Source organism: Sebastes umbrosus, chromosome 18, assembly GCF_015220745.1.
Source record: "Sebastes umbrosus isolate fSebUmb1 chromosome 18, fSebUmb1.pri, whole genome shotgun sequence".
In the NCBI taxonomy this organism is placed as follows: domain Eukaryota; kingdom Metazoa; phylum Chordata; class Actinopteri; order Perciformes; family Sebastidae; genus Sebastes; species Sebastes umbrosus.
In genome coordinates, this window is record NC_051286.1 from 28491798 (window position 1) to 28504670 (window position 12873).

General features: G+C 42.6%; 1 protein-coding gene across 1 annotated transcript in view; it reads right to left on the reverse strand.

The window, feature by feature from the left end:
• The window catches only part of ddhd1b (DDHD domain containing 1b), a 28756-nt gene that overhangs the window by 10574 nt on the left and 5309 nt on the right, over positions 1-12873 (reverse strand). The window contains exons 4-11 of the mRNA XM_037750287.1: positions 12359-12506; positions 12151-12260; positions 8708-8814; positions 8127-8383; positions 7677-7749; positions 5581-5730; positions 5280-5344; positions 1898-2082 (exon numbers count right to left, since the gene is read on the reverse strand). Of these exons, the coding sequence (XP_037606215.1) occupies positions 1898-2082; positions 5280-5344; positions 5581-5730; positions 7677-7749; positions 8127-8383; positions 8708-8814; positions 12151-12260; positions 12359-12506 (1095 nt within the window). The remainder of the gene's footprint in view (positions 1-1897; positions 2083-5279; positions 5345-5580; positions 5731-7676; positions 7750-8126; positions 8384-8707; positions 8815-12150; positions 12261-12358; positions 12507-12873) is intronic.

Here is a 12873-nt window from a genome sequence, read left to right on the forward strand (position 1 = left end):
ACGGTTTCTGAGCCTGGTGCAGTCACTTCCTGCTTTTCAGTAAGATACAACATGTTAATGAGGAAGCTTTAGAGCTAGGTGGATCCACAGCCTATGCTAAGCTAGGCTTAGCTTCATATTCAGCGTATAGACATGAGATCTAACTCTCAGCAAGGAAGTCCATATGCATATTTCCCAAAATGTCCCACTATTCCTTTTAAGAGAATACTCAGCTGCCTTCCTTGGTCACGAGCATTAAAATGAATAAGAATAACAATGTTGTTATATAAATATTGATGAGTGAAGCTGGACCTTTCAGTTCACACAGAGTAAAAGCTCCGAAAAGTACAGGTTCATGTCCTAAAAAGGTTTGTCTCAAAAGCACGATGGTTACAACAGAGTGTGTGTGTGTGTGTGTGCGTGCGTGTGCGTGTGTGTTTGTGTGCGTGTGTGTTAATCCTGTAATATTCAGGATTACAGGATTGTAGTAGACTGGCGTCCGGTCCAGAAGTCGCCCTGCTTCTCGCTCCAGACATGTGACCCTCAACAGGATTTGAAGTGGGTTGGAGAATGAATGACACAGACTAGTCCTCATGAATGAAGTGCCTTATTTAAATCCTTTGACATGCATGTGAAGCAGGAGCTCAATAAAGAGGACATATTTAGTAGTGATAATAAGAATAACTCCAAACACATCTACTTAATAATGGAAGTGTGCCTTTAGTCTGCGTTAGGGATGTCCATAATTAACCATTTAACCGTTAACCGACATTAAGCATTTTAACCGATTAACGCTATCGGTTAAAACGGTTAATAGAATTGTTAATAATGAACTCAAAAGCTGAACGTCTCAGAGGAGCGGCTCGTCTCTTTAAGGAGAAAAGCTGGTCCACCTTAACAGTCCACCTTAAGAGGCAGAGCCGGAGTTGCAGGATACAGGAAGTTGGCTCTGGTCTCTGGCTCTCTTGAGCGGAGCGGAGGAGTTGTAGTTTCATAGCATTTATTCACCGACAAATAAACTGTCCACACACTGCTACACCTACGATCACAACTAGAACACCACCAACAACCTCACACTCACCACCAACACACACACATGGTCTGTTGGAAACTCACTAAAGTTACTCAGCCTACATGTGGCGGCGGCGAGAACGAAGCCTCCGGCAATGCTAGAGCTGCTAACGTAGCACAAATACACACTGTTTGTTGGACACTCGCTAAAGTTCCGCCGGGCAGACACACAGCTGACAACCTGCTAAACTAAACTAAATGTGCGGTGGAGACTTTTACTGGGAAAGTGGCTGCATGTGCGCGACACTACACGCAGCATCGTAGCTGCTAAGTTAACGCTCCCGGACGGTGAACTGGAGACTCCCGTCAACCAATATCTGTTGTGCTCCTGCAGCTGGTACGAGGCACTAATCTTGTCGGTTAACGGTTAATAATCGGTTAACGAGGGTCGGTTATCGGTTAAGAACATTTTTCAAAATGAGCATCCCTAGTCAGAGTGTCGTGTACCAACAGGTGGCCAGCCCACATGGGCTCACAAGACACAACAGACATAACAAATAGGAGTGATTACATGATGAGAGCCAAACAGAACACACCTCGAAGCATGTCAAACAGTCAGAGACACAACCCATCGTCCACTGTAAAGGGAAAGTAGCATCATGCTGTCAGTCCAGGAGACAGGAGCTAATTGCTTCTATTGATCTGTTTAGACCGAGCTTAGTCAGCTGCGGGCCTTGCTACAATATCAGCAGTTTCTCTCAGCTCAGCTCAGATCAGGTACACAGCCCGCATGTGAGGGCTGATTTTCAGCTGGGTTTCACATCATCAGGTATTTTTATTACTTTACTTCTATTATGTTCTACTCCGTCTGCCATCCATGCAGCCATAACCCTCCCTGTGTGCTCACCCATGATGCTGGCCTTGCCAAGGCTGGTGATGGACTCTCCATAGTGCCGTCGGGCCTGGGGGGGGGATGTGCAGGGGCTGGGGATGCTCTCTGAGTCCGAGACCGATGCCGTCTCCTTCTCCTTCACTGGGTTGAGCAGCGTGGGCCGGATCTGATCGTACGGTGTCGGGCTGGTGGTGTTGTACCTGCACATCACATCGTCCTCATTCTGTCATTGAACTGGGCACACTGTAGCTTCAATCACAGTTTGGTTATATAATAACAGACAGACTGTATATATATATATATATATACAGACGTAGGCAAAATTGTTGGTACTCTTCCATTAAAGAAAGAAAAACCCACAAAGGTCACTGAAATAACTTGAAACTGACAAAAGTAATAATAAATAAAAATGTATTGAAAATTAACTAATGAAAATGACACATTGCTTTTGAATTTTGGTTCAACAGAATCATTTTAAAAAACAAACTAATGAAACTGGCCTGGACAAAAATGATGGTACTCTTAACTTAATATTTTGTTGCACAACCTTTTGAGGCAATCACTGCAAACAAGCGATTTCTGTAACTCTCAATGAGACTTCTGCACCTGTTGACAGGTATGTTGGCCCACTCCTCTTGAGCAAACTGCTCTAGCTGTCTCAGGTTTGAAGGGTGCCTTCTCCAGATTGCATGTTTCAGCTCCTTCCACAGATGTTCAATAGGATTTAGATCAGGGCTCATAGAAGGCCACTTCAGAACAGTCCAATGTTTTGTTCTTAGCCATTCTTGGGTGTTTTTAGATGTGTTTTGGGTCATTATCCTGTTGGAGGACCCATGACCTGCGACGGAGACCAAGCTTTCTGACACTGGGCAGCACATTTCGCTCCAGAATGCCTTGATAGTCTTGAGATTTCATTGTACCCGGCACAGATTCAAGACACCCTGTGCCAGATGCAGCAAAGCAGCCCCAGAACATAACCGAGCCTCCTCCATGTTTCACTGTAGGTACAGTGTTCTTTTCTTTGTATGCTTCATTTTTGCGTCTGTAAACATAGAGCTGATTTGACTTGCCAAAAAGCTCCAGTTTTGTCTCATCTGTCCAAAGGACATTCTCCCAGAAGCTTTGTGGCTTGTCAATATGCATTTTGGCATATTCCAGTCTCGCTTTTTTATGATTTGCTTTCAACAGTGGTGTCCTCCTCGGTCGTCTTCCATTAAGTCCACTTTGGCTCAAACAGCGACGGATGGTGCGATCTAACACTGATGTACCTTGACCTTGGAGTTCACCTCTAATCTCTTTGGAAGTTGTTCTGGGCTCTTTGGTTACCATTCGTATTATCCGTCTCTTCAATTTGTCATCAATTTTCCTCTTGCGGCCACGTCCAGGGAGGTTGGCTACAGTCCCGTGGACCTTAAACTTCTGAATAATATGTGCAACTGTAGTCACAGGAACATCAAGCTGCTTGGAGATGGTCCTATAGCCTTTACCTTTAACATGCTTGTCAATAATTTTCTTTCTCATCTCCTGAGACAACTCTCTCCTTAGCTTTCTGTGGTCCATGTTCAGTGTGGTACACACCATGATACCAAACAGCACAGTGACTACTTTTCACCCTTTAAATAGGCAGACTACTAAGAAAGAAAACCCCACAATGGTCACTGAAATAACTTGAAACTGACAAAAGTAATAATAAATAAAAATTTACTGAAAATTAACTAATGAAAAATCAGACATTGTTTTTGAATTGTGGTTCAACAGAATCATTTTAAAAAACAAACTAATGAAACTGGCCTGGACAAAAATGATGGTACCCCTAGAAAAGATGTAAAATAATTTGACCATAGGGACATATTAAACTAAGGTGTGTCCTGTAAATAGCATCACAGGTATCTTCAAACTTGTAATCAGTCAGTCTGCCTATTTAAAGGGTCAAAAGAAGTCACTGTGCTGTTTAGTATCATGGTGTGTACCACACTGAACATGGACCACAGAAAGCTAAGGAGAGAGTTGTCTCAGGAGATCAGAAAGAAAATTATAGACCTTCATGTTAAAGGTAAAGGCTATAAGACCATCTCCAAGCAGCTTGATGTTCCTGTGACTACAGTTGCACATATTATTCAGAAGTTTAAGGTCCACGGGACTGTAGCCAACCTCCCTGGACGTGGCTGCAAGAGGAAAATTGATGACAAATCAAAGAGACGGATAATACGAATGGTAACCAAAGAGCCCAGAACAACTTCCAAAGAGATTAGAGGTGAACTCCAAGGTCAAGGTACATCAGTGTCAGATCGCACCATCCGTCGCTGTTTGAGCCAAAGTGGACTTAATGGAAGACAACCGAGGAGGACACCAAATCATAAAAAAGCGAGACTGGAATTTGCCAAAATGCATATTGATAAGCCACAAAGCTTCTGGGAGAATGTCCTTTGGACAGATGAGACAAAACTGGAGCTTTTTGGCAAGTCACATCAGCTCTATGTTCACAGACGCAAAAATGAAGCATACAAAGAAAAGAACACTGTACCTAATGTGAAACATGGAGGAGGCTCGGTTATGTTCTGGGGCTGCTTTGTTGCATCTGGCACAGGGTGTCTTGAATCTGTGCAGGGTACAATGAAATCTGAACACAATCAAGGCATTCTGGAGCGAAATGTGCTGCCCAGTGTCAGAAAGCTTGGTCTCAGTTGCAGGTCACGGGTCCTCCAACAGGATAATGACCCAAAACACAGCTAAAAACACCCAAGAATGGCTAAGAACTAAACATTGGACTGTTCTGAAGTGGCCCTCTATGAGCCCTGATCTAAATCCTATTGAACATCTGTGGAAGGAGCTGAAACATGCAGTCTGGAGAAGGCACCCTTCAAACCTGAGACAGCTGGAGCAGTTTGCTCACGAGGAGTGGGCCAAAATACCTGTCGACAGGTGCAGAAGTCTCATTGAGAGTTACAGAAATCGCTTGATTGCAGTGATTGCCTCAAAAGGTTGTGCAACAAAATATTAAGTTACGGGTACCATAATTTTTGTCCAGGCCAGTTTCATTAGTTTGTTTTTTAAAATGATTCTGTTGAACCACAATTCAAAAACAATGTCTCATTTTCATTAGTTCATTTTCAGTGAATTTTTATTTATTATTACTTTTGTCAGTTTCAAGTTATTTCAGTGACCATTGTGGGTTTTTCTTTCTTTAACGGAAGGGTACCAACAATTTTGTCCACGTCTGTATATACCATTGCTCTTGTTGTAAATTGTTTAGAGCAACAAACTTATTTCACAAATAACTTATTAACCAAAAGAACTGTGGATAATGTGAAACAATTCATTAGATCACAGCATCCACTGCTTTGATAAATGCATTAATAAGCAGCATATATTATCTGTCATATACAACCACTCTTACCAGTGGATTTGAACAGGTGAGATGTTACTGTAGTGCTTTAAGATAAGAGGCTCCAGTCTGTATGCCTGAAACAAACAAACACAGATTAAGGTTTCTCACAAATGTTAATTTTACACATTTTATCTGAATGTAAACGCCAGTTTGTCATCTAGTTTTCATTGTTTGGTTGTGCAATCTAACGGTAACACCACAAATCTATAAGGCAACCATTGAAAGGTTCTGTTTCTGTTATTACTTATCCTAAACATCTGGCGACAGGCCGATCATTAAAGTGGGATAGGGATAGTGTACTGTAGCTCACCACGGGGTCTGTGGGATGGAATATGTTGCAGAGGCGTTTGCAGATAGATGTGGGGAGGATGTGGTCCTGCACAACGCTGTTTCCAGGCCGGATCCCTCGCAACGCTAAGAAAACAGCCAGAGGAGAGCCCATGCAGAAGAAGTTCTCTACCTGCAACACAGAGAACTGGCTAAATCCAACATATAATTCACCCCAGAAAGCCTCTCAGGCTGTCAGTCCCTACGGAGGTACATCCAGTACGTCGGACTGTGGCTGGACTGGGCCACTGAAGATCAGGGCCCCAGGAAGAGCACCAGGCTTCACATCGTGGCCAAACGATGGAATTACAACTTATGGGTCCGTCACGTGATGCCATTTGGCCCCTAAAATACTTTTTCTCATTCTGACGGGTTTGTAGTTTGAACCAGAGGGTTTGTAGTTTGAATCAGAGGGTTTGTAGTTTGAATCAGAGGTGGTTTGTAGTTTGAATCAGAGGTTTGTAGTTTGAATCAGAGGGTTTGTAGTTTGAATCAGATGTTTTGTAGTTTGAACCAGAGGGTTTGTAGTTTGAACCAGAGGATTGTAGTTTGAATCAGAGAGTTTGTAGTTTGAATCAGAGGTTTGTAGTTTGGATCAGAGGGTTTGTAGTTTGAATCAGAGAGTTTGTAGTTTGAATCAGAGGTTTGTAGTTTGAATCAGAGAGTTTGTAGTTTGAATCAGATGTTTTGTAGTTTGAATCAGATAGTTTGTAGTTTGAATCAGAGGTTTGTAGTTTTAATCAGATAGTTTGTAGTTTGAATCAGAGGTTTGTAGTTTGAATCAGAGGGTTTGTAGTTTGAATCAGATGTTTTGTAGTTTGAACCAGAGGGTTTGTAGTTTGAACCAGAGGATTGTAGTTTGAATCAGAGAGTTTGTAGTTTGAATCAGAGGTTTGTAGTTTGAATCAGAGGGTTTGTAGTTTGAATCAGAGAGTTTGTAGTTTGAACCAGAGGATTGTAGTTTGAATCAGAGAGTTTGTAGTTTGAATCAGAGGTTTGTAGTTTGAATCAGAGGGTTTGTAGTTTGAATCAGAGAGTTTGTAGTTTGAATCAGAGGTTTGTAGTTTGAATCAGATAGTTTGTAGTTTGAATCAGAGGTTTGTAGTTTTAATCAGATAGTTTGTAGTTTGAATCAGAGGGTTTGTAGTTTGAATCAGAGGTTTGTAGTTTTAATCAGATAGTTTGTAGTTTGAATCAGAGGTGGTTTGTAGTTTGAATCAGAGGTTTGCAGTTTGAATCAGAGGGTTTGTAGTTTGAATCAGAAGTTTGTAGTTTGAATCAGAGAGTTTGTATTTTAAATCAGAGAGTTTGTATTTTGAATCAGAGAGTTTGTATTTTGAATCAGAGAGTTTGTATTTTAAATCAGAGTTTGTATTTTGAATCAGAGAGTTTGTATTTTGAATCAGAGAGTTTGTAGTTTAAATCAGAGTTTGTATTTTGAATCAGAGAGTTTGCATTTTGAATCAGAGGTTTGTAGTTTGAATCAGAGGGTTTGTTGTTTGAATCAGAGGGTTTGTAGTTTGAATCAGAGTTTGTATTTTAAACCAAAGAGTTTGTATTTTGAATCAGAGAGTTTGTAGTTTGAATTAGAGGTTTGTAGTTTGAATCAGAGGGTTTGTAGTTTGAATCAGAGGGTTTGTAGTTTGAATCAGAGAGTTTGTAGTTTGAATCAGAGAGTTTGTATTTTGAATCAGAGGGTTTGTAGTTTGAATCAGAGGGTTTGTAGTTTGAATCAGATAGTTTGTATTTTGAATCAGAGGATTTTTAGTTTGAATCAGAGGGTTTGTAGTTTGAATCAGAGGGTTTGTAGTTTGAATCAGAGAGTTTGTATTTTTAATCAGAGGGTTTGTTGTTTGAATCAGAGGGTTTGAAGTTTGAATCAGAGGGTTTGTATTTTGAATCAGAGGGTTTGTATTTTGAATCAGAGGGTTTGTATTTTGAATCAGAGGGTTTGTAGTTTGAATCAGAGGTTTGTAGTTTGAATCAGAGGGTTTGTAGTTGTAACCATACAGTATGTAGGACAAATGTTGGCAGTGGCCGATGATAACAGATACATAGTCAAACACTTGTCAACTTTACCTTGAATTTCAAGGCTGGCATTGCACAAGATGAGGTCTGCAGACCCTGGAACTGATCCTCCAAGTCCCTCAACCTGGGATGATGATAGTATACAGACATTAAAATGACTCCAATGCACGTTGCATGCTTGTTGGGCAGTCTTACAATAAAAGGGACCTGTTTTCCCTAAAATCTTGTGCAAGACCACACACAAGTGTAAACTCAAATCAAACTTCACAAATTAAATGTTACATTATTAACCATTCGGTCAGAGGTGCTACTGCCTGCAACCAACTACTGCAGTGTTGGTGACTATACGTATTGAAACTCTGACGTATGTAGGTGCAAAGTAGAAGGGAGGCTGAATACCTTAATAGTAGGAGGAATACATAATATAATACATAATAATTACAATAACAATAAGCATCAGTAATAACCCATGCAGTACCTGAGGAATAACCCATGCAGTACCTGAGGCGTGTGAGTCTCAGCTGCTCCTGAAGGTGGCGCTCCTCATCACTCGGCCAGCGGACCTTCGTCTCCTCCGGGTCCGGCGCTTCTTGATGATGAAAGAGCACGGGGTCCCAGCCTGTCATGATGTCGTAGGTGATGACGCAGCCTAGCGAGTGCGATACTATGGACACCTTCCCATTTGTCTCAAAGTCTGGATTTCGCGAGCAGAAGAGTGAGTACAGACGATTCAGCTCCAGAGTCAAACCCCTGGTAATCTACACACACACACAGACACACCACAACAACACACATTTACACGTTTGTGACGTATTTGCCTCTCGTGTCAATAAGATTCAAACAGATCTGGTTATGTTTGATGCTTCTTGATTAATCATCTAGGAAGGAGATCATCATTTAGTGCTATATAGCCATGTGGGATGTTGGATTTAGTTGATTGGGACTAATGCTCCCGAGTTGCCAGCAGGGTGACAGAGTGCAGCAACACAGCTGTGAGGAGACAGAACGAGGCTAAGCTTCAGGCTGGATGTGTTCCTTAAAGGGAACTGGAAAGCTGTAGCATAGTGTAGTCTCAGTCTCACCTCGTCTCTGTACAGAGGGCTGGTGTAGTACATGATGTCCATGGCACTGCTGTTCAGCATGTCTCTGAGGCCTCGCACTTTGTCCGGGGTGATGGAGTCCACCGTGTCTGCAGGGACAACACACAAATTCATCCAGCTCACCAGTCATTCATATTCTAGTGAAAACAGAGAGAAATAAATGACATCTGTCCAACACTTTGCTCTATATCTGGATAACTGCATTGTGACAGAGGATGAGTCATTGTGATTTTGGCAACCCTGAGCATTCACGTCAAGCATCTCTGTTCAGTCAGAATTCAGTCACCTTATCAAGTATCACAAACAACTACTGACCAGATTTCAGTGAAATCAGATCAGATTCATGGTCCCCAGAGGATGAATCAGTATTTTTGGTGATGCTATAACCCTTTCCAGTTTGGCAAGTCAAAATGTTACCCACATATTTTATGATCTAACCATGTGATGAACTCATGCCCCCAGGGCACGCCAGCCATTAGGAATGATGGTCCCCTCCTCCACACCCATTCCAGTTGGTCTAGTTTCATATGACACCAGTACCACTGGCTTTTCTTTGCTAGTCTGCCTCACTCTTCAGCTTTGCCATGATCACACCAGCTGCTTCTCTCTGCTCTGTTCATCATTTTCCTCTTCTCTCTGCTCTGTTCATCATTTTCTTCTTCTTTCTGGCTTTCCTTTTCTCAGCCCTGGTTTTTGGTGAGGCTACGAGCTCTTCAAGCTGCAGTTTGGTTTACATCTTTACATTATGGACACGTGTGTTCTGTACATCTGACCCCACTGCTGCAAGTTGACCACACCAAATTGAATGTCCTAATGATAACAATACATATATTTATCATGTAAATAATGAAACATGTACTGTCAGTGAAACAATAAGTAGATTGTTGTACTTGATCCCATTTAAAAGGGACTGTTTGTAACTTCTTACACGTATAAATCATTGCTGGTCGGTGTCCCATGCACGCTCGCGTGTGGCTACGCTGTTCAGACTCAGACTTCAACACAAACTACTGTGAAGCACCAAAACCTCTTGGTTGTATCTAGTGAAGCCCGTCTGTTAAACAGTGTTGGCTGCGGTCGGAGGACACGGGGGAGACCGTAGCTTTGGTCTCCAAGGCCGGAGTCTCTGCTGTACTCTGCTCCTTTGCCTGCCTTCACTCACACACCACACTTGTTCTCACTCTTTCGCTCCACCTCTCACGTGCATGCGCGCACACTCCACACTGCAGAAGAGTTAGTTTAGCTCTGAGAATATCTAGTGAATGTTCAGTGGACGTTTGTGCAGAAATAACTGCTGCAGCTCCTCCAGACCAACAGAGGTTTCCCGTGTCTTGTGAAGTGACGGGGCTCCGCAGAGAGAAACGTTATCGTCTCCGACCAAAACTCCGGCGTCTCCCCTGTTCCCTCCGGCCGCGGTCGGGAAGCTGAGGCAGGAAAAGCCAACACTAAGATCAGCATTGATTCATGGAGAGACCTTCGTCTGGTCAGCTAACATTACTGCCAAGCAGCTGAAATATAGAGTGATATTGTGCTTTTAGCTGACGTGTGTCGCCTCACTGTGTTGAGCGATGCTCCTTCATGTCTATGTAGAGCGAGCACAAGCGCCAGCAACAGGATGCTGACTTTAGTTGACTTAACGGCCACAGGTGTCGCTGTTAACAAGACATTTCTGAATCTTACAAACATTCCCTTTAAGGGTCTACCATATACTGAAGGGTTTTTCCATACACATATGCTGGCTTGGCTCGACTCGGATTGGCTCGGCACAGCAGGGGTCTGCATCTCCATTAACACCTTTCATTTCCTAGATTCTTCACAATAAAAGTCCTTCATTATTGTTGCTGCTTGTTCTCTTGCACTGCTCTCTGCAGTAAACTTGTTTTATAGCCGTTAACAAAGCTCCGTTAATTCAGAGATAAACATTTCATTTCCTATAAATTCTTCACAATAGAAGTCCCTCGTTATTTTGTTATTTTAAAAGCTTTTATTATGATGCAGCAAAATCAGTAAATGTTGGCACGGTTTGACTCAGCGCCACCAAAAGAGGCCAAAAGTGCTAATGGACAAGGTGCTATAGACCTTTGCATGGACCCCCTCCTGGGCCGTGGGCCAGGGTCAGTACCACTTAGGAAGGGTCTGAAATGAACTTTTTTCACTGCCTGTCATAGTGGCAGACAAGTTTTTTTTTTGTCTGCCACTCAGACATTTGATCTGCCACTTTTGAAATCTCTGCACTAAATGAAGGAATAACATTTTAGATCTGATGTCATTCAATGTTCGATATATTTTACATAAAAAAACATTGTATACATGGTAAATTAGTTTTTGAATTACACCGTGGAGGGAGGGTAGTGTACACAGTACTGTACTGTACTTTGTTATTGTCATCTATAGTGGTTATTTGCATAAAAACACACAATCCAAATGATTATGATTATTTAAATATTTGCTTTGATTAAAAAAAAGTTTCTCACCAAAAACTTAATTTTACGAGATTACATTTGAACACATCTTGGTAATGTTGTAATTTACCTTCGCCCAATAGTCATTTTTCCTGAGCAGACTTTGAACGCCTGACGATGATAACTGAATGGCACCTCCATTAATGTTAGTAGCTCCGCTATTTATCCAATCAGGACTGTGATGCCCACCGGCTGCTAACAGCTAACGTTACTACCTCTCCTCCTGCTGATTTAAACACAGGTTTGTTGTTCACAGTGTCGCTTTATCAGGGAAAAATAGGGTGCGTCCCCTCAGGTTTAGTAGCGCCACGTTTTTGAGTGCTTTTTTTTCTCTCCGCCGTGTCTCCGGTCCCAAACAAACTGAAACATTGTGCAGCGTAACTGTTGGAGCATCAATGAGAGGAATCGATAGTCACAGAGACATGAGATACCAAGAAAGCTGAAAACTATGGTCCTCTATTCCCATCACTAGCATTTTCCCTGCCTGCCAAAGCGGCATGTGTCCTGATGATTTCACCAACAAATTACCCGCATTTGACGGGTGGCGGGTGCTAATTTCAAACCCTGCACTTAGGTCAAAATGACATTTTTAGCCACACTGTTGGGAAGACTAATAATAACTTAAGTGTCAAATTCTTGAGCGTTCCCTTCATCACGTTTGAATTGAACATTGCATCATCAAATATTTAATAATAATAATTCCCTTGTTTCCACTTGAGTCAAATGGTCTCCTCTCAGCTGTCATTGCTGGTTCATGCCTAGCCATCAGCAGTAACCATTCTTTGTGTGTTTCCTGCCATCGGTTGCTTGTTTTGGGTATTCAGTAATGTCGGAGCAGTTTCCACAGGATGTTTCTGTCTAGGCTGTCAAAGGCTTTTTCACTCCTCCCCAACACTGCAGGTATTCTAACCCATTTAAAGCATTATGCCACTAGAGCTTCCCTGTAGTGTAAACTCAGCATACCTCCATCCAGAGCCAGCTTGGACCTCCACTCCACAGGAAGGAACTCTACATGCTCTGTGGTGCGATCAGAGAAGTGCTTCTCCTCCATCTTCCTGGCAGCGTCTCTCATCCTACACAAGACAAGACAAGACAAGACGATTACTTCAAGAATGATTCTGATTCCTGTTTCATGTCTCTGTGCTCCCACTAACAAGCCTCCGTGTCTCACATGCTGGTGTTCCTGATGATGCGGCCCTGGTCCATCTTCTGGCCGATGCCGTGCACCACAAAGACGATGTGTGTGGTTTCAGGTGGGGTGTCCTCGGGTGCTGCCTCTTCCACGTATCCTCGATGGAGACGTGTCCCGCTGCTGGAGGCTGAGGGCGTGAGAGGGAACAACAGTCCGTTATCTGACACTGCCTACTGACAACAACTACACCAGCAGCAAGGCAAACTTTACTCTGAGAAATAAGGGTTCCAAAAGGGTTCTTCCTGAAGGGCTGAGGTTCTACCAAGAACCATTTTCTTCCGAAGAACCCTTTTTTGAAGAAAAGGCTTTTCAAGGGTTCTTTGTAAGACTAAGGGTTCCATTAAAGAACCCCTTTTGGGAGAAACAGTTCTTCAAGGATTGTTGAAAGCATGGGTGTTAAAAGGGACGATCCACAACCCAACCCAGACCACTTCCCTCCAAAGACTGGGACTGTGAGCCATGATGGTTGTGGGTTGTGCTGCACCACATCAGCC